At 37.2% G+C, this 15,227-nt stretch overlaps 1 protein-coding gene across 3 annotated transcripts; it reads right to left on the reverse strand.

Annotated features, from left to right (window-relative positions):
* Positions 1–471: 471 nt before the first annotated feature.
* LOC149000168 (extra-large guanine nucleotide-binding protein 3-like) lies at positions 472–12,355 on the reverse strand. Of its 3 annotated transcripts, XM_089140444.1 has the most exons (10): positions 12,165–12,354; positions 11,925–12,044; positions 10,557–11,817; positions 10,309–10,446; positions 9,630–9,734; positions 9,351–9,530; positions 7,431–7,605; positions 3,766–4,016; positions 2,038–2,210; positions 475–1,567 (listed from the first exon to the last, which is right to left on the reverse strand). In XM_089140444.1, the coding sequence occupies exons 3-10, from the start codon at positions 11,529–11,531 to the stop codon at positions 976–978; spliced, it is 2,589 nt and encodes an 862-aa protein (XP_088996570.1). In that variant the 5' UTR covers positions 11,532–11,817; positions 11,925–12,044; positions 12,165–12,354; the 3' UTR covers positions 475–975. The 3 variants fall into 3 exon arrangements, with proteins under 3 accessions (XP_088996568.1, XP_088996569.1, XP_088996570.1); XM_089140442.1 differs by having other exon boundaries at positions 472–1,567; positions 9,351–9,734; positions 12,165–12,355; XM_089140443.1 differs by having other exon boundaries at positions 472–1,567; positions 9,351–9,734; positions 12,132–12,355.
* Between the last annotated feature and the right edge of the window lie 2,872 nt (positions 12,356–15,227).

The following is a 15,227-nucleotide window of genomic DNA, read 5'->3' on the forward strand; positions in this document are numbered from 1 at the left end:
ACTGCATGACGATTTTATGCATTTAATGCGCTAGACTGAAGCAAGGTCCATATGTCGGGGCAGTCAAATTGGTTGTCAGTCCATAAGATTTCATAATCAAGAAAAAGAGTATGTTGAAGTGTATGTGATGCCATACACTCATTCAATCTTGGGTAGGACCTTATATCAATATGCATTTGAGCAATCAAGACCTCTATAATTGCTCGAACGTGTATAGATGTGAGAAAAAAAGAAAAAAAAGGCCAAAGAGTCACGTAACGCATCTGCCATGGTGGTGGTTGTGCGGTGCTCACTGTTGGATGCAAATTTATATTTTGGGGGCGGGAGAATATTACTAATATAAGTGTTGCCGGAAAAGTGCAAATCCAAGATCTTTCCATGGGAGTTTGGGCTTTTAACTGCTCAACTAACCCACCACTGACTTGTAATGAATGAACTTCCATACTCTATACACTGCATCAGAATCTCGGCCACTCATTACTTTAAACCAAGAGATGCAACACGTAAAATCTCAGCAGCAGAAATATCGATCCAATCGGCACGCCAGACCATCCTTCGCATTCAATGCACAGGACAGAAGCAATTTCAACCTCAATAACCCTCAAAGGTCAAGCAGAAAGCATAGTAACTATTTCTACTGGCGTCAAGATACACAAGATAGCATGATCCATCTAAGCCGCAATCAAGGCTCAACAGTATATGGGTAGATGCCACTACAAGGAGAGCCACGCATCGATTTGGTTTTCTTTCAAGTGGTGAAGAGATGGATTTAACTAATACAAAATAAAACTGTTACAGATCACCAATTGAAGGGACGAGAACTCCCAAGGTCTTTTAACTGTTGCACAAGGTTTTCGACCCATACATACCTCCCATTGATAAGTTATTATTGAACAGACAAGCTCACTTACAAAGGGCAACGAAAGCAACATGCTTATGTACCAGAAGTGCAAGATTGCTTGAAAATATTATCCCTCATTCTTGCCTCATAAATGGTGATGAGCTCATATCTGTACTGTAGAATGAATCCTCAGCTACACCATAATTCTCATCCTTCTCCTCATCCCACTTCAGCACCTCCCTTATGTACTTGAATGCATCGTCGATAGTTGTACGGTCCCTAGCTTTCGCCTGCCATACAAAAAGCTTCCGATTTGTCAGTGACATATATAGGTCCTTGAACTTCATTGCTACATAGTAATAAGCTTGGTGTGCCAGTGTCTGGTTGTTGTTGTGAGGTCGCACAGGGCTGAAGTCATTGAACCACTCGCACGCACTCAATGGAACCCGTTGGATATTTTCCTCAAATAGGTCATACTTGTTAAGTACTAGCACAAAAGGGGTGTCCCTGAAGCATGGATGCTTGACCATGGTTTCAAAGAGCTCCTTGCTTTGTATCATCTTGTTCTGGAGAAGGGTTCCACTACCACTGTTCTCAGGTGCATACCACACCTGATCATAGTCACTCAGAGCAACACAGAAGATAACGGCACGCACATCCTCAAACATTTCCACCCACTTGCATCCCTCAGTCATCCCCTTTGCATTTACCCTGATTAGTTGGTATCTGGATAACAGACGATAGAGAGTTAGAAGAACGTAACTGTAAGAACTTCAATAACATGTCACAAGGACAGTTGAGGGTAAAATATAACACAAACTAGACACGAAGACGTCCGCTACTTAAATTGGCACACCAAAAACTCCACCCAAAATGGTGAAAGACAAAGGGAGAAAGGAAGGAGGCATTGCCTACCCCCTCACAACAGGATATTTAGAAAGTAGCATGTGAAGCCTGGTGCTTCCATTTTTCACCTTGTCAATCCCAGGGTGTTCCGTTTACATGCCTCTACATTTAACCCCAACACTACTGGAAATCCCAGGCATCAAAAGGATTGCAACATGGCTGGTTGAATCAAAATTGCTAGTAACAAGTTTCCAAAAGACCGGAGATTTTCAGGAAACAGTTAATTTAGCTTTCTTTTTCACTATTTCCCAAGAAAAAATGTTTTAGGCACACAGGAAAGAAATAATTACTTGGTAAGAGGCGGGGGTTGAACTTCCTGATTGTCTGTGTAGATTTCAGACATTGGACTGCGATCATCAAGGGAAAATTCGATGCAAGCCAAACCGTTGCCCTGGGTGACCCCTTCTGCATACAGTATATCTTTCTCAGAAGGTTCATATTCGTTGCTTGACACTTCAACAGCCTACAGAAAAACAAAAGAAAAAAAATAAATAAAAATCAAATAGCAACTTTGTAAAGTAAGGATGGCCATTAAAAGTATTCCTTATCTCAAGCTGAACTGCAAAGAGGATCCAGATAAATTTCAAATTAATTAATGCAACTTCACTCACTACTGGGATCCCCAATATTTTAAAATATGTAATGATTAAACCTGTGTGGGGGTTCTGGCTGCTAGTCATGGAAAAAATTGTGCAACCTGGCCAGCTACTAAAATTGCAGTAATTGGACTGACCAGATATCAGTCTAGATCACATTGCCTGGAAAGTCCACATGCTGCATTAATCATCTATAATCAGAATCAGGGTCACCTGGCTTTGATTTGAATTGGATAATACAACCAAACCAATTTTAATTACTAAAACCATGCAGATACCCAAAGCTTTACCAGCAGAAGCATCCAACACAATATTCAACAGAAAAACAGCATTGGAAACTTAAGAAACCGATTTCCCTCCATATCCAAGTTGTTCCACAAACAGAGATTTTCGGTGCCACAACCCAGGTATTATCTCATCCTAGGAGAGATTTACCCTAAAATCAGTAAGGCTCTATCCTGGAGATATCCTAAATTATCAACTTCTTTTTTTTCCCTTCCTCTTTTGGTTGGCCGGACTGGGGAGGTGATTGGGTTGACCGAGATATCTTCAATAATTCATACTTAATCTCACCAACAGACATGGGAGCTTTCAATTGTACAATAATCTGAAACCATACAGAAAATCCAACTGCCAAGGGAATCAATTTTTTACCATAACCTGGTTCAGTTTCTGCTTAGAGAACCAAAGAAATGGTGTGAAACAACGCCTTATTCCCATTTCAAAGATTTTACCGCTACCCATAAGCCCCAATGCCCCATAACTGAATTTTCAAGAACACTTTCTTGTACCCATTTGAGTTGGTTCTTTAAAAGATCTTAGGTTATTTGGCGCTCACATCTACTGAAGTTAAATCAGTTTGCATCCATGTTTCTTAAGGTAGCATGTGATGTATCCTGCATCAGCTTCATATGTTTTGTCACCATCACTGATCCACATTTCCTGTCATGTGCCAACTGTGGAAATATAACAGTCTATCAATATAATAGACAACCCTCAACAGCCTCAAAAGGCTAACATGCACAGGAAATGGTAGAAACTGAGTTTTAACTTTCATACAATTAGAAAAATTCCATTTTGCTATAACTGGATTCTATGGGGTTTCTATACTGCTTATCAACTTGAAAATCACTTTTAACACACTTCAGGTATTTGTTTCGAGCTGAAACATAACCAGTGAAATGAGTGCAGGTTCCTCTATAACACGGGTCCTCTTAGCCAAATGGCAAGTTATAATTATGAAATATCATTAACACACTTAAAGTCTTGAACCCTAAAACCAGCAGAGAAATAAAGAGTTGGGGAAGACCAGCAATCTGCACCACTATATTATGAATATTAAAATAAATATCAATATAATGGACCTAAATAAACAAAAAGAAGGATGATGGCTTGTCTACCATGAAGGAGTAAATGAGATACCTGGCTTAGGAAGTATTCGGCAACATCTGGGAGAAAATGAAGCTCATTCCTTCTTTTATATGTCTGTTGGATTGCAGGATCCTTCCAGACTTCTTCAACCAAGGGAGCATATTCACGGGTTGCAGCAGGGAAAAATGCATCCAAGTCTCCCATGGCAATGATGTCAAGAAGCCAATCTGAAAAATGTTTTAATCTTGGATTGATGGAATAGACACACTGATTTGTTTCATGGGATTGATCTTCTCCCTCACCTGAAATGAACTTGGAATTAATGATTCGAGCCAAGTCAACATGTCAAAAATGCTCTCTTTTTTTTTTCGTGGGTTGGGGGGGGGGGGGGGGGGAGGGTGTTATACCAGTGTTAAAAATATGAAAATCAACATGGAGCTATTAGCCTTGACAAAATCTAAGAAGTTTAACCAAGAGATTCAGATGTATTTATTAACAATGATCATGGGAGAAAAATGTCTAGAACAACAATATGTATTAAGCAATGCTTCATCTTCCCATTCCAAAGAGTTACAGATTAGTTCATAAAGAAATACTATTATTAATCATTGCCGCCATAGATCTTTATAAAGGTAGACATAACAGAATATGCATGCCTCTCTCCTACCATTCCCTCATCTCAGAAGAATTCTAAGCACACTTAAGAAGTAGAAAAAATGGGGAGGTTTTTTAACCAATAGCCCACTTAAGTGGGGGTGAAACTATGACCTGCCCACTTAAGTGGGAAAAATTACTGGATGCCCACTTTTTACAATTTCAAAAATTACCCGTTACCCGCTGTTAGATTTTCTCCCTTTGACTGTTAAAAAATTCAAACATTAAATTTAAATGGATGATAATACACACTCCACTTTGTCTCTGCATATGACTCACTCCACTTAGCTATGTCTCCTCATTGACAAGTCATTCGAATAGAATCTGTAGAAAGACATGGTTTTATTCCCAGTTATTGAACTATTCTGTGTCATGTTCTGTTGAAACCATAGATTTTCCAGACAAAAGAAATACCCCTAACAATGATAGTGGTTCCCCATCTCAAAACCTAAACTTTTATTACCTCACTGCTCTACATTTATGCCATTGCTTTCCATTTCATTGCAACAGTTAAATGATTCTTTAAGAATGCAAATTGGGGGAAAAAACCTGCAGAATCTTTGTATTGCAGACATACTTTTGGTTTATGCTGTTGAGGGTAAAGTATTAGATTGACCCCTCCGGGATCGGAAGCTATTATATCTCTCAACTGTTCGTTCTTCCTTTCTCTTAACCTTTTTTGCCCACTGGATTCTCAAACGAGAAGAGGAACGATGGATGGTCGATAGTTCTACTACTTCCATTCGACCAATTTGATTTCGACTTTGACAAACACATTTCATTTGAGGAGAATTGCAGCTCCTATCCAGGTCTCAAGCTCTTAATGAGTCTGCTCATGCTTTCCCATTAAATGGTGGAAAAAAATAAAAGAACCCAAGAACAAGCAGCCATTAAAGCTCAAAAGCTCTGTTCAGGAGTGCTGGAATGTACTGAATCACTCAATGCCTAGTCAAACCTTAACATACCAATTGAAGATTTTTTTTCTTCCTCTTTTCATAACAAAGAATCCTATTATCAAAGAAGAAACTATTAGATTAGCACCACTGGGATCATAAAGAATTGTATGAAAAACCAGACACGATCAATGATGAAAACCTAGAAATGTTTGCAGAGAATGGAATCGGTTCCTGAGGAAGAGGGTTTAAAACCAAGTTGCAACTTCCAACCATAGATCGGGTCCCCTGGGATCAGTTTTTTAATCTCTAGAATGAACTTGAAAACGGCTAAAACTGGGTGGAATCAGGGTTCCAGCAGGGGGAGGGGTGGGGTGGTCGCGGGCAATGGGAGGGGGTGTGGTAGTTACTGGTGATGGTGGGTAGTTTCTGGTAAGGTGAGGTATGGGAAGAAGATGGGTGACCTAATTGATTGGGTATGGGAAGGTAATATGGTCATAAAACCTCTATGGGCAAAAATGGTCACTTCAATTTCAAATTAACAGAAAAGTTAACTATGAGTAACACGTAATTTTTGAAATTCTAAAAATTGGGCATCCACTAATTTTTCCCACTTAAGTGGGCAGGTCATAGTTTCACCCCTACTTAAGTGGGCTACCAGTAAAAAAAAACTCAAAAATGGAAGAAAATAAGTAGGCAGATCGAGAGAGATTTCAAATTCATTGAGACATTTCATGAGGTATTCTGTCCCATACTGTAAGGCTTGCGTTGTGATAAGAACCTGGAATGACCTCTGCAATTACCGGTGAATTACTCTCTGCTCACCTGGAATTTCTGGCAACAAGTCACTCCTCACCAAAATGAATACAAGAATTGGATCACAATTGATGAACAAACAAAAGCAAATTGAATTCCACTAACAATCTGGGTATTTCCCTTACAACTCACCCTACGGTGCCCTCCCTAACACAAAACCGGTGCTCACCCCAAGTTCACTACCGCAAGCAAGCTTGCCCAAACTCATTTTGTCTCCCCCCCCCTTCTCTAATTGCAATTTCACGGCTATATAAACCCTATGAACTCCGTTCCCATGTGACCCTCCCATGAGATATTTAAACTACCCCTGTTCTAGAACCTACAATTGGTGTCTTGACACGTTGACACTGAGATTGTTTGTTCAGTTCTTAATCACGGCTCTATTTATCTAACATCTTTCAGGTATACTTCTTTCTAGTTGGGTCAAATCCCATCCCCGAATCTCTCTCAATGACCAGAGCTCCATCCTGACCCCACACTTTCCATCCCAAACCCTGCAGTTATCTTTACAGTGTCTTCTCACCCTCTTTCCTGTCTCTCTGTCTCTACCTAGTCTCCATCGTCATTTCTCACCACACCCCCAGACTTTGTCTATGCCTTCTCATCCCATCCACGATTCTCACTCTGTGCTCCTTCCCCTACTGACAGGGCATCAAGGTCACATTAAAAGTGAAAAATACAAGAGTCAGATTTTAGTCTATCCTTATTCCCCAATACCCAACCCACACCCTCTCCCCCACACCCTGATTTCAATCTATCCTTATTTCCAGGTACAAAGACCCCTTTTCCCACACTGTGCAGACCACCAAACCCCCCCCCCCCCCCCCCCCAAAAAAAAAAAAAAAAAAAAAAAAACCCTCACTTACTAGTTACTACACCCTCCTACCCTATCAGCATTCCCATCCCAATGCCCTCTCCTCATCATTGACTCCTCCCCATTGCTATACACAGAGCACCCATTTACCCCCTGCTGCAGCACAAGGAACAGATACCAGAACAGCAGCAGCAGCATGACAATCTGAGCTCTAGTTTTCGCAGCATTACTTTTGGCATTTCAGCTAAAACTGGAGCATGACTTCTTCAGCATGGTTTGAAGATTCATGGGTGATGCTTGTCTTAGGTGGTAATATCTTCTGACTCAATTTGGTAAGGACAACCCCCCCCCCACCCAAAATAACACAGAAAGGCTCAGAAACTTGTCCATTATGATAATTTTTTTCCATGAAAAACTGGCATCTCAACTATTTCAAAAAGTGGTAAGCAATGTGTAACTGCGGAAAATGTATAACAGGAATAAAAATAATACAACATATCTTAGGCAGTAAATATTAATTCATCAACTCTTGGGATTACCTCCCAAAGGATGTTGATCCTGTGAACCTAGTTCTTTATTAGAACATGCCTCTTCCTCAAAACGCTCCCTCCCTTCGAGTAAAATGCTGAGGTATTTGTACAAGTTGCTCTGAATCATTAATTTGATATCCTGGAGATCTCCAGCAGTAAACTTGTTCCCATACAAAAACTTGGCCTGTTCCAACCAAGAAAAAAGGGCTTGTTTAGTCAAAAATAATGATCATAGAAACATAACCTTACAAGAAAATAGAAAAAAACAACAGGACTTCCAGGTTAGATACAAATTTAAAACGAAAAAAATAAAACATTGTAAAAAATAAGGGGCATCCATTGAACAGATTAAGTCAATAAGAAGGCGACAATAGTCCCACAAGGAACAAGCCTTAATTCTGAAATTCGTCAATTGAGAATATGCCCGATCTTCATGGTGCAAGAAGATGCACAACTAAATAGAAGAATGTGAATATTATAAAGATTTATAAGAGGGAATCCTAAATCAGGAAAGGAACATGTACACAAAATAAAGTAACAGTAGCAAGCAGTTATTTGAGAGAGAACAATTGAATTGGTTTGGTTTCTATCTAAATTTAAACGGGTGCCTTTGATTCATGAAATTTGATTTTTGTACCTTATTTCAGAGAAACAGAAATCAGAATAAAGAGAAAATCTTAAATAGGTGAGAAGTTCATTCAATTTTGAAGTTACACCCAATTCTCTGATAAGAGCTCTTAATAACCAGATGCTTGACTGGATTGGAAACATGGCAATAATGACATTTGCTTTCTAAAAACTAAAAACCCAAATGAGACAGTCCTCCCACCCATTCAACCACACGGAAAACCCAAATATTCCTTCTCCATCTAACTTCTGTTCCCTTTAACGCCTTCAAGATCGATGTTTGATTTAAGAGCTGTATTGCCCATCTAATTGAATTGAAAACCTATTATTGCTTCTCCACCTATGCACCCCTAAAGCAACGCTACATTCCAACCCCACCTTGCATCAAGTCACAACCACCACCTACTGCCCTCTGCAATGCCCACAACCAACCCCGGCCATCAGTGAGCTTCCAATGAAGCATACAAAACCCACCACTTAATTGGGCCCTCACATGTAAACCATGGGAGATCTGCAAAACCCTCCACAAGTGAGCAAAGCACAAAGGCATCAGACTTGTTAAACCAGAATAGACAAAACAGGAAGAAACAGAGAAATCCTTAACATTTGAACTAGTATAAGACAATTAATCTTCTTTAAGATGAAGAAATTGAAAAGAGTATTTAAGCTCACAAGACCAAGAGTCAACAACATCAATCTGATTCAAAACCCAGATCAATTCACTGGTAGAGTAAACTATGGGTACAAGAATTCTAAATGGAGGCAAGAGTGGAGGGTGAAATTCTCTAATATGAAACACAAATTTATGGAGAATGGTGTGAGAGTGCCAATGGAGTAACAACCCCTTACCACATTTGCATCTGCATTGCCCCCACCTCACCAAACATCTTCAACTCTTCTCCGACACTAAATTATTACAATTATTTAAACCTTGAAATATTTCAGAATTATACAACCAACACAAATTCAATTTTTAGAGTACAGATCCACCTGTCTACTATTGCATGCATTCAATCCAAAATTAAAATCAAAATCATGTTAAATCAGCCCTAACCTTACGGTGTGGGAAATGACTAGGGCATTTGAAACAAAGAGTCAATTTATATGGTTCACAATTAAGTCCAATGATAATTCTCCACAAAATTTTAAGTTTTCTATAGTTATGGAGGATATGTCAAAAATCAAACAAGTTCCAATCCTTTGACACAAAGCCCAGTTGCCAACAAGAAAACCTACTAATAACAATTAACTGGTATCTTAGAGAAGCTATACACATTTTGGAGAACCCAACTGTGGTCATACCTGCTTGAATATGGTGCTTGTTCCAGAGCCTTGAAGTCCAAGTAAGAGAAGCTTATGGATTTTTTTCTGCTCCAGATACTCGGGTACTGTGGTATAGTTGCTAACTTCATCCCTTGATATATTCGGTTGACCATGGGGCACAGGCAACGAGAACAAGGAACAGACAAGCCGTGTTGATGCCTGTCTAGCAAATAGCAAATTAAACTGTTTTAAACAGTGATTCCAAACATCTACTACTGATTTTAAAAGGTTAAACATTAAATGTGTTCTCATATATACCTTCTCCCAAATGTTCCCCCTGATATTATTCTGACCTTCTTCCTCATAGCGACCATCATCATAGACCCAGAAATGTGTATCACGAGGACATTGCACCTTTGCCAACTGAAAATGTTACATTCTTCAGTTGCCTTATTTTAAAATGGACAACGACTTGAAACACGTTAAATGAATACATAAAGTGAGTGAAAAGCTATCATAGCTAGTCTTATTCATACTAATCCACCAAGAAGATGGAAAATTAACAATCACAGGGGGACTCCACGCCAAGGAGAACCCTACCAAAAAGAGTTGGTAGAAAATAACATGATGGTGAAACATACACCTGAATTTAATATTTTCTTAGTCCATAACATGATGGTTCTCTGTGTTACACATAAGAAGGATAACTGAAAAGATTGAGGAAAAAGGAGTGCCACTGTATGGAGGATGAGAATGAAGTTTCCACATTTATTTCCACATACCTACAAATTAGGTATGTTTTTTCTCTTACAGAGCAGGAAAAAAATACTCACATGATACAAGAAAAATGAAAAAAAATGCAAATCTATACATGAATCGAGCATGAGAAGCATTATGCTTCAACCCCCCGGGAGAAAAAAAGAAAACCAAACAAACCTTTCATTTTTAATTAGACAGGCATGGTAAAGAAGAAGAATAACTCACAGCAAATATTTACCTTCAAGACTCGCAATTCAATTTTTGTAATTTCCCTGCCATTCATGAAAACTTCAGTGTTCCCATTGCTTGCATTGGGTTTAAGCTTCCCAGAAAAATTTAAGTTGGAACTAATGATTCTATCTGGCTTTTCTCCTTCCTGTTAGATCAATAAGTATGGAATTTTAGAATTCAGGATATGCATAAAAATTAGAAGACAAAACCTGTGGAGAATCCAACTAAATTACACTGCATCATCGGTGCACTTACCTTCCCCCACAGACCTGATTCCTTGTCATACCAATATCTTCCAGGCTTCAACTTACGTGGTGGCAATGGACATGAAAGCAGTTCTGCCATTTCTTCCGGTTTCATTGGTACTCCATTCACCATCAGCTGTTCTGGTCTAAGCTGATTTGCAGGACATTCTTTCTCTGCCTTAATAATTTGCTTGACTTCTAGAGGGCTAAGCAGCCGCGACAAAACTCTCGAACACTTTCCCAGTTTCAGCCGCTTAGATTCATCAATTGGCTTCCCTATACAAGTGACACATTTACGACCTTCCGGCATTGATCCCATGGCTCTAAGAACACAATTACTACAATACCTAGCATCACAAACCAAGCAAGTCTCCTTACTTTCCCACTTTCCTTTTCCACACCTAAAACAAACCCTCTTCTTCTTCTCCTTCTTCTTGGAAACCCCAACATATTCAGGAAAGACGGGTGCTTCCACCTCAATTGCTTCCCTTTCAGATTTATCAACGGTATTGAAAGTGACCATCGGAACTCTCTTTACTTCATTTACAACTTGCTTTGGAGGATTACTTGGAGGGCTATGGACAGAAGCAGGAGAAGCCGAAGGGGAAGCCGATGAGAACTCAGGATTCTGCAAAACAGATACTACAGACTCCGTGCTACCAGATACCCTAGGGCTTTGAACAGAAGAGTTTGTAACACCAGCAATCCGAGACACAGGCAGAAGGATTGGCTCAATCACAGGGGGAACTGTACAGGTAGCTTCTCCTTGTGAATCAGAGACAGACTCGGCCGAAGAAGCTATACGGATTGGGGGATGAGTTACCTCCAATGGCTCAACTCTAGGAACCTCATAGGAGACAGGTGGGCCTTCATACTCCATAGCAATTGAGTAATCAGGATTCTCTACTCCATCAGGCAAAGTAGCTCCTGGTGGAAGCATCTTTTTTACCAATTCTTTCCATTTCTCTCCAGCATCTTCTCCCATTTCTCCCCAGGCAACAAGCAAATCTATCTAAAACTTGTCTTTTGTACGATATTCTCAAACTTAAAAACACTGAAAACTAACGGAATCGATTAAAATCAAACTGGTTAAATAAGTGAAGAATACATGCATCTCTGTACACTCATAAATAACCAGAAAGAAGATGAAATTATGGCTTCTGTAGCTTTAACACCACTGCCAGAACCAGGAAAAAGTCATCACCCACAGCCGCAACTTTAGAGTCAAGTAGGAGCCATCCATTAAAGTACCCACGAATTCAAACCCAAATCTGTAAAAAATTTAATGCAAACAAGAAGTCAAAATTTCTAAACTAATTTCTACTGTCAAAAAACTTAACTCCTTCCATTATTGAATGCAAGAAGAGATAGGATTTACCATCAAAATCAAAACAAAGACAGATTCGAAAAAGAAGGAACTTTTCTTCAAGTTGAATCAAGGACCAAAGGTTGAAACGAAACCCAGGGTCAAACGAAGCTCTCAATGAAAGCAGAAACCCTAGAACAACAAAAAGAGACTGATTCAGAAAGGAAGGCAAGTGTTCACCAAAAAGAATAAAAGGAGGAAAACAAGTTGAAACAGAACCTCAAGAAAGGTCAGTAGCTAAAAGTCAAATACCTGAAAAGAAAATGAAACAAAATATATTAAAAGTAAGATAGATGAGCTGAAAATTTTCTCTTTTTAGCTTTTGATGCTCTGAAAATCGATGAGTAAAGCTTCTCTGATTTTTTCATGAACAACCAAACCAAAGCAGGAAGAAAGAGAGACTTGCAGAAAGGTGATTTGGGGAAGTAATTCGAAGACAGAAAGAGCTCAGAGTGACCGTAAAGAGGGGTAAACTTGGAAAGAAACAAAAAAATTATTTCATTGGGGCCCACAGAGTGATAGATGGCGCACCGACTTCCATGGGTCCCATCACTCTTTCGCTTGATCGCACGAGTGAGTTATGACTTTTGTCAAGGGGGTCCCACTGACAGCCCATGTCAGCATATCCAGGGTGGTTTCATACTTTCATGACCTAAAGATTTATTAATTATTAATGATATGAGAATGTCGAATATGGCCATCGAAAAGTTTAGATTTCACACAAAACACCCCCTGACTTTCAAAATTTGCAGTTTTAACTCAATAACATGTTTTTTTTTTATAAGAAATTGTTAGCTTTATTGTTTTTATTATGAAGTAAGGACTATTACATATATCATACAAAAAGCATTAAACTTGTGAACAAAAAGCATTAATCGTGTGAATTTATGATTTATTTATTAAGAGGTGTTATATATTACTAAGAGAGCCAACTCTTCGATGGTAACTCTAATTATTCTTTTTTTTTTTAAATTTTAAAATAAAAAATATAACGGGTCTAACAATCCACATCGGGTTCTAACAGTTGATGGGATTGTCATTGGGTTGGATTCGGATTAGATAGTGACAATATCATATATACGTACTATGTATATTCAAATAAATTCAGATAATATCTCATTGATTTTCAAACAAATATAATTGGATTAGATGATATATTTAGATTTTTTTATAAATTTTTCTAAATGGAGATTGAAAAGGAGTTTGTAATTGTGAATATATATATATATATATATATATATATATATATATATATATATATATATATATATATATATATATTAATAAATTTATAAGTGCCTAGTGACATCTTAAGATGTTGCAACTTTCCTTTTTTTCTATTCCTCTAGCATTTGACTTTTTTACATTTTTTAATTATTGGATTTTTTAAAACTTATTTAATAAAAAAAAATCCACATATCTTAAATTAAATCTTAAAAAAAAAAGAAAACAAATCCAACAAAAGAACTTAAATCCATAATTTAATTGAATAGATAATAATCAATTTGAGATGGGTATATCATATTCACAAATCTTATTAGTAATCAATGGATTGTGTTATCCCTATTAAATACATACAATGCAAATTCGGAAGCAAGAACCTCCGCTCTCCTGTTTTAGAACCATAATAGTTGTCCATGGGAGTTTTTCTTCATCATTTTTTTTTGGGTAGTCGCGATCCATGGGCGTTCAAGGTTTGTGATATCTAAGATTGGACTAGTTGATATATTGCTTTAAAATAATCAATATCACATCTATGATTGTTACATATGGTTTTTAGTGACAAATTGGACTAATGTGTCAATTGAAAAATCTAACTTTGGAATGTTTGTGTTTTTCAAATATAAAGTGGGGGTATTAGTACTTTAAAGTCCCAATTTTGGAGTATCAATGTAATTTGTTATTTGTATTATTTAAATATGAAAACTATATTTATCTACCATTTATATATCAAAAATGTATTGTGCTTTTTAAGATTGTAATCTGTACCGAAACCATACTGTTATATGATTACATATTGAAATTTTATAAATATAAATATAAAAACAATATGTAATGATTTTAATTTCAGTTATTCACTTCATTTAGGGTCTTATTCAATACCTTTTTGTGCAATTTCATATTTTTCAAGGTGAAGAAAAAGGTTATTTTTATTTGAACCCCATTTGATCTAAGTCATTCTGTCATTGTTAGTATAAGAAAAGGGAAAAAAAAATTTGTATTTGCCACTTCTCTGATATCCAAGAAGACCAACTTATAACACATAATTAAGGGGCACATCATGAATTTTCTAACCAAAATACCCTAATTGTGTAGTGGTCAACAGTATATCATGTATATCCATTTCGATCCAACAATTTATATTAAAAAGGCAGACTACATTTGTAATTATAATTTTTATATTCAATAGTCTGAAATTCTTAAATTTACAAAATTATGCCATTAATTTTTTAGTATTCTTCAAATTAGGGTTTTCTTGTGGGAAGGGAATGAGACTTTCATCAATTTCAACTAGGGGATATAATTTTATAAATTTGAAATTGAAGACCTTAAATAATTTATAATTACAAACTGTAGTTTGCACTTTAGAAAGCATGTTAACTAGAAATGGGTATATGTATGAGAGAATCTTGAGTGGTTCACAATAAATGTACTTTAGTTAAAAAAAATTATGATGTATTTTTGGTCTTTTGTGTAAAGTAAATGCAAAATATCGTTTTTTTACATTAAAATGGATTTCAATCAAACATCAAACGATGCAAATGAAAATTACTCAAAAGAGTAAAAAAAGGAAAAAGAAAAAGTAGAGTAGTTCAAGTGTTGGGTGGGTAAGTAAACAAAGTATTGACAAGGTTCTTTATGGGATGATGGTGATGGATTTGATGGGTTCTTTAATTGGTGCTTTTTTTGTTTCTCATCCATTTAATGATGAATGGAATCCCATGCTACATTTAATTGGGTCTGCCAAATAAATTCTTTCATCATCAATAGATGGTTTAAATTGGGTCAGACACATAAATGCAAGACAAAGTTCGAATCCAAGACAATTTTCAGCATGCAATGTAATGCTAAAGTTGAGTTGGGGTCTTTTTTTTTTTTTGGGTAGAATGGTGCTTTTTATTCATAGAAGGGAGTATTACATAATGTTATAGACATAATGAAATTCATGATCTATTTTACCATGAATTATTAGTTTTACTATTTGAACAACCCTCTAATAATAATGAAGAATAAAAATATGAATGTGTTGCTTTTCCACCTCTTCACAACATATTTAAGTAGGATACCTCACTGTTCAAAAGATGGATTCTTTCG

Source organism: Hakea prostrata, chromosome 11, assembly GCF_041222555.1.
Source record: "Hakea prostrata isolate BN-2017 chromosome 11, UWA_Hpros_2, whole genome shotgun sequence".
In the NCBI taxonomy this organism is placed as follows: Eukaryota; Viridiplantae; Streptophyta; class Magnoliopsida; order Proteales; family Proteaceae; genus Hakea; species Hakea prostrata.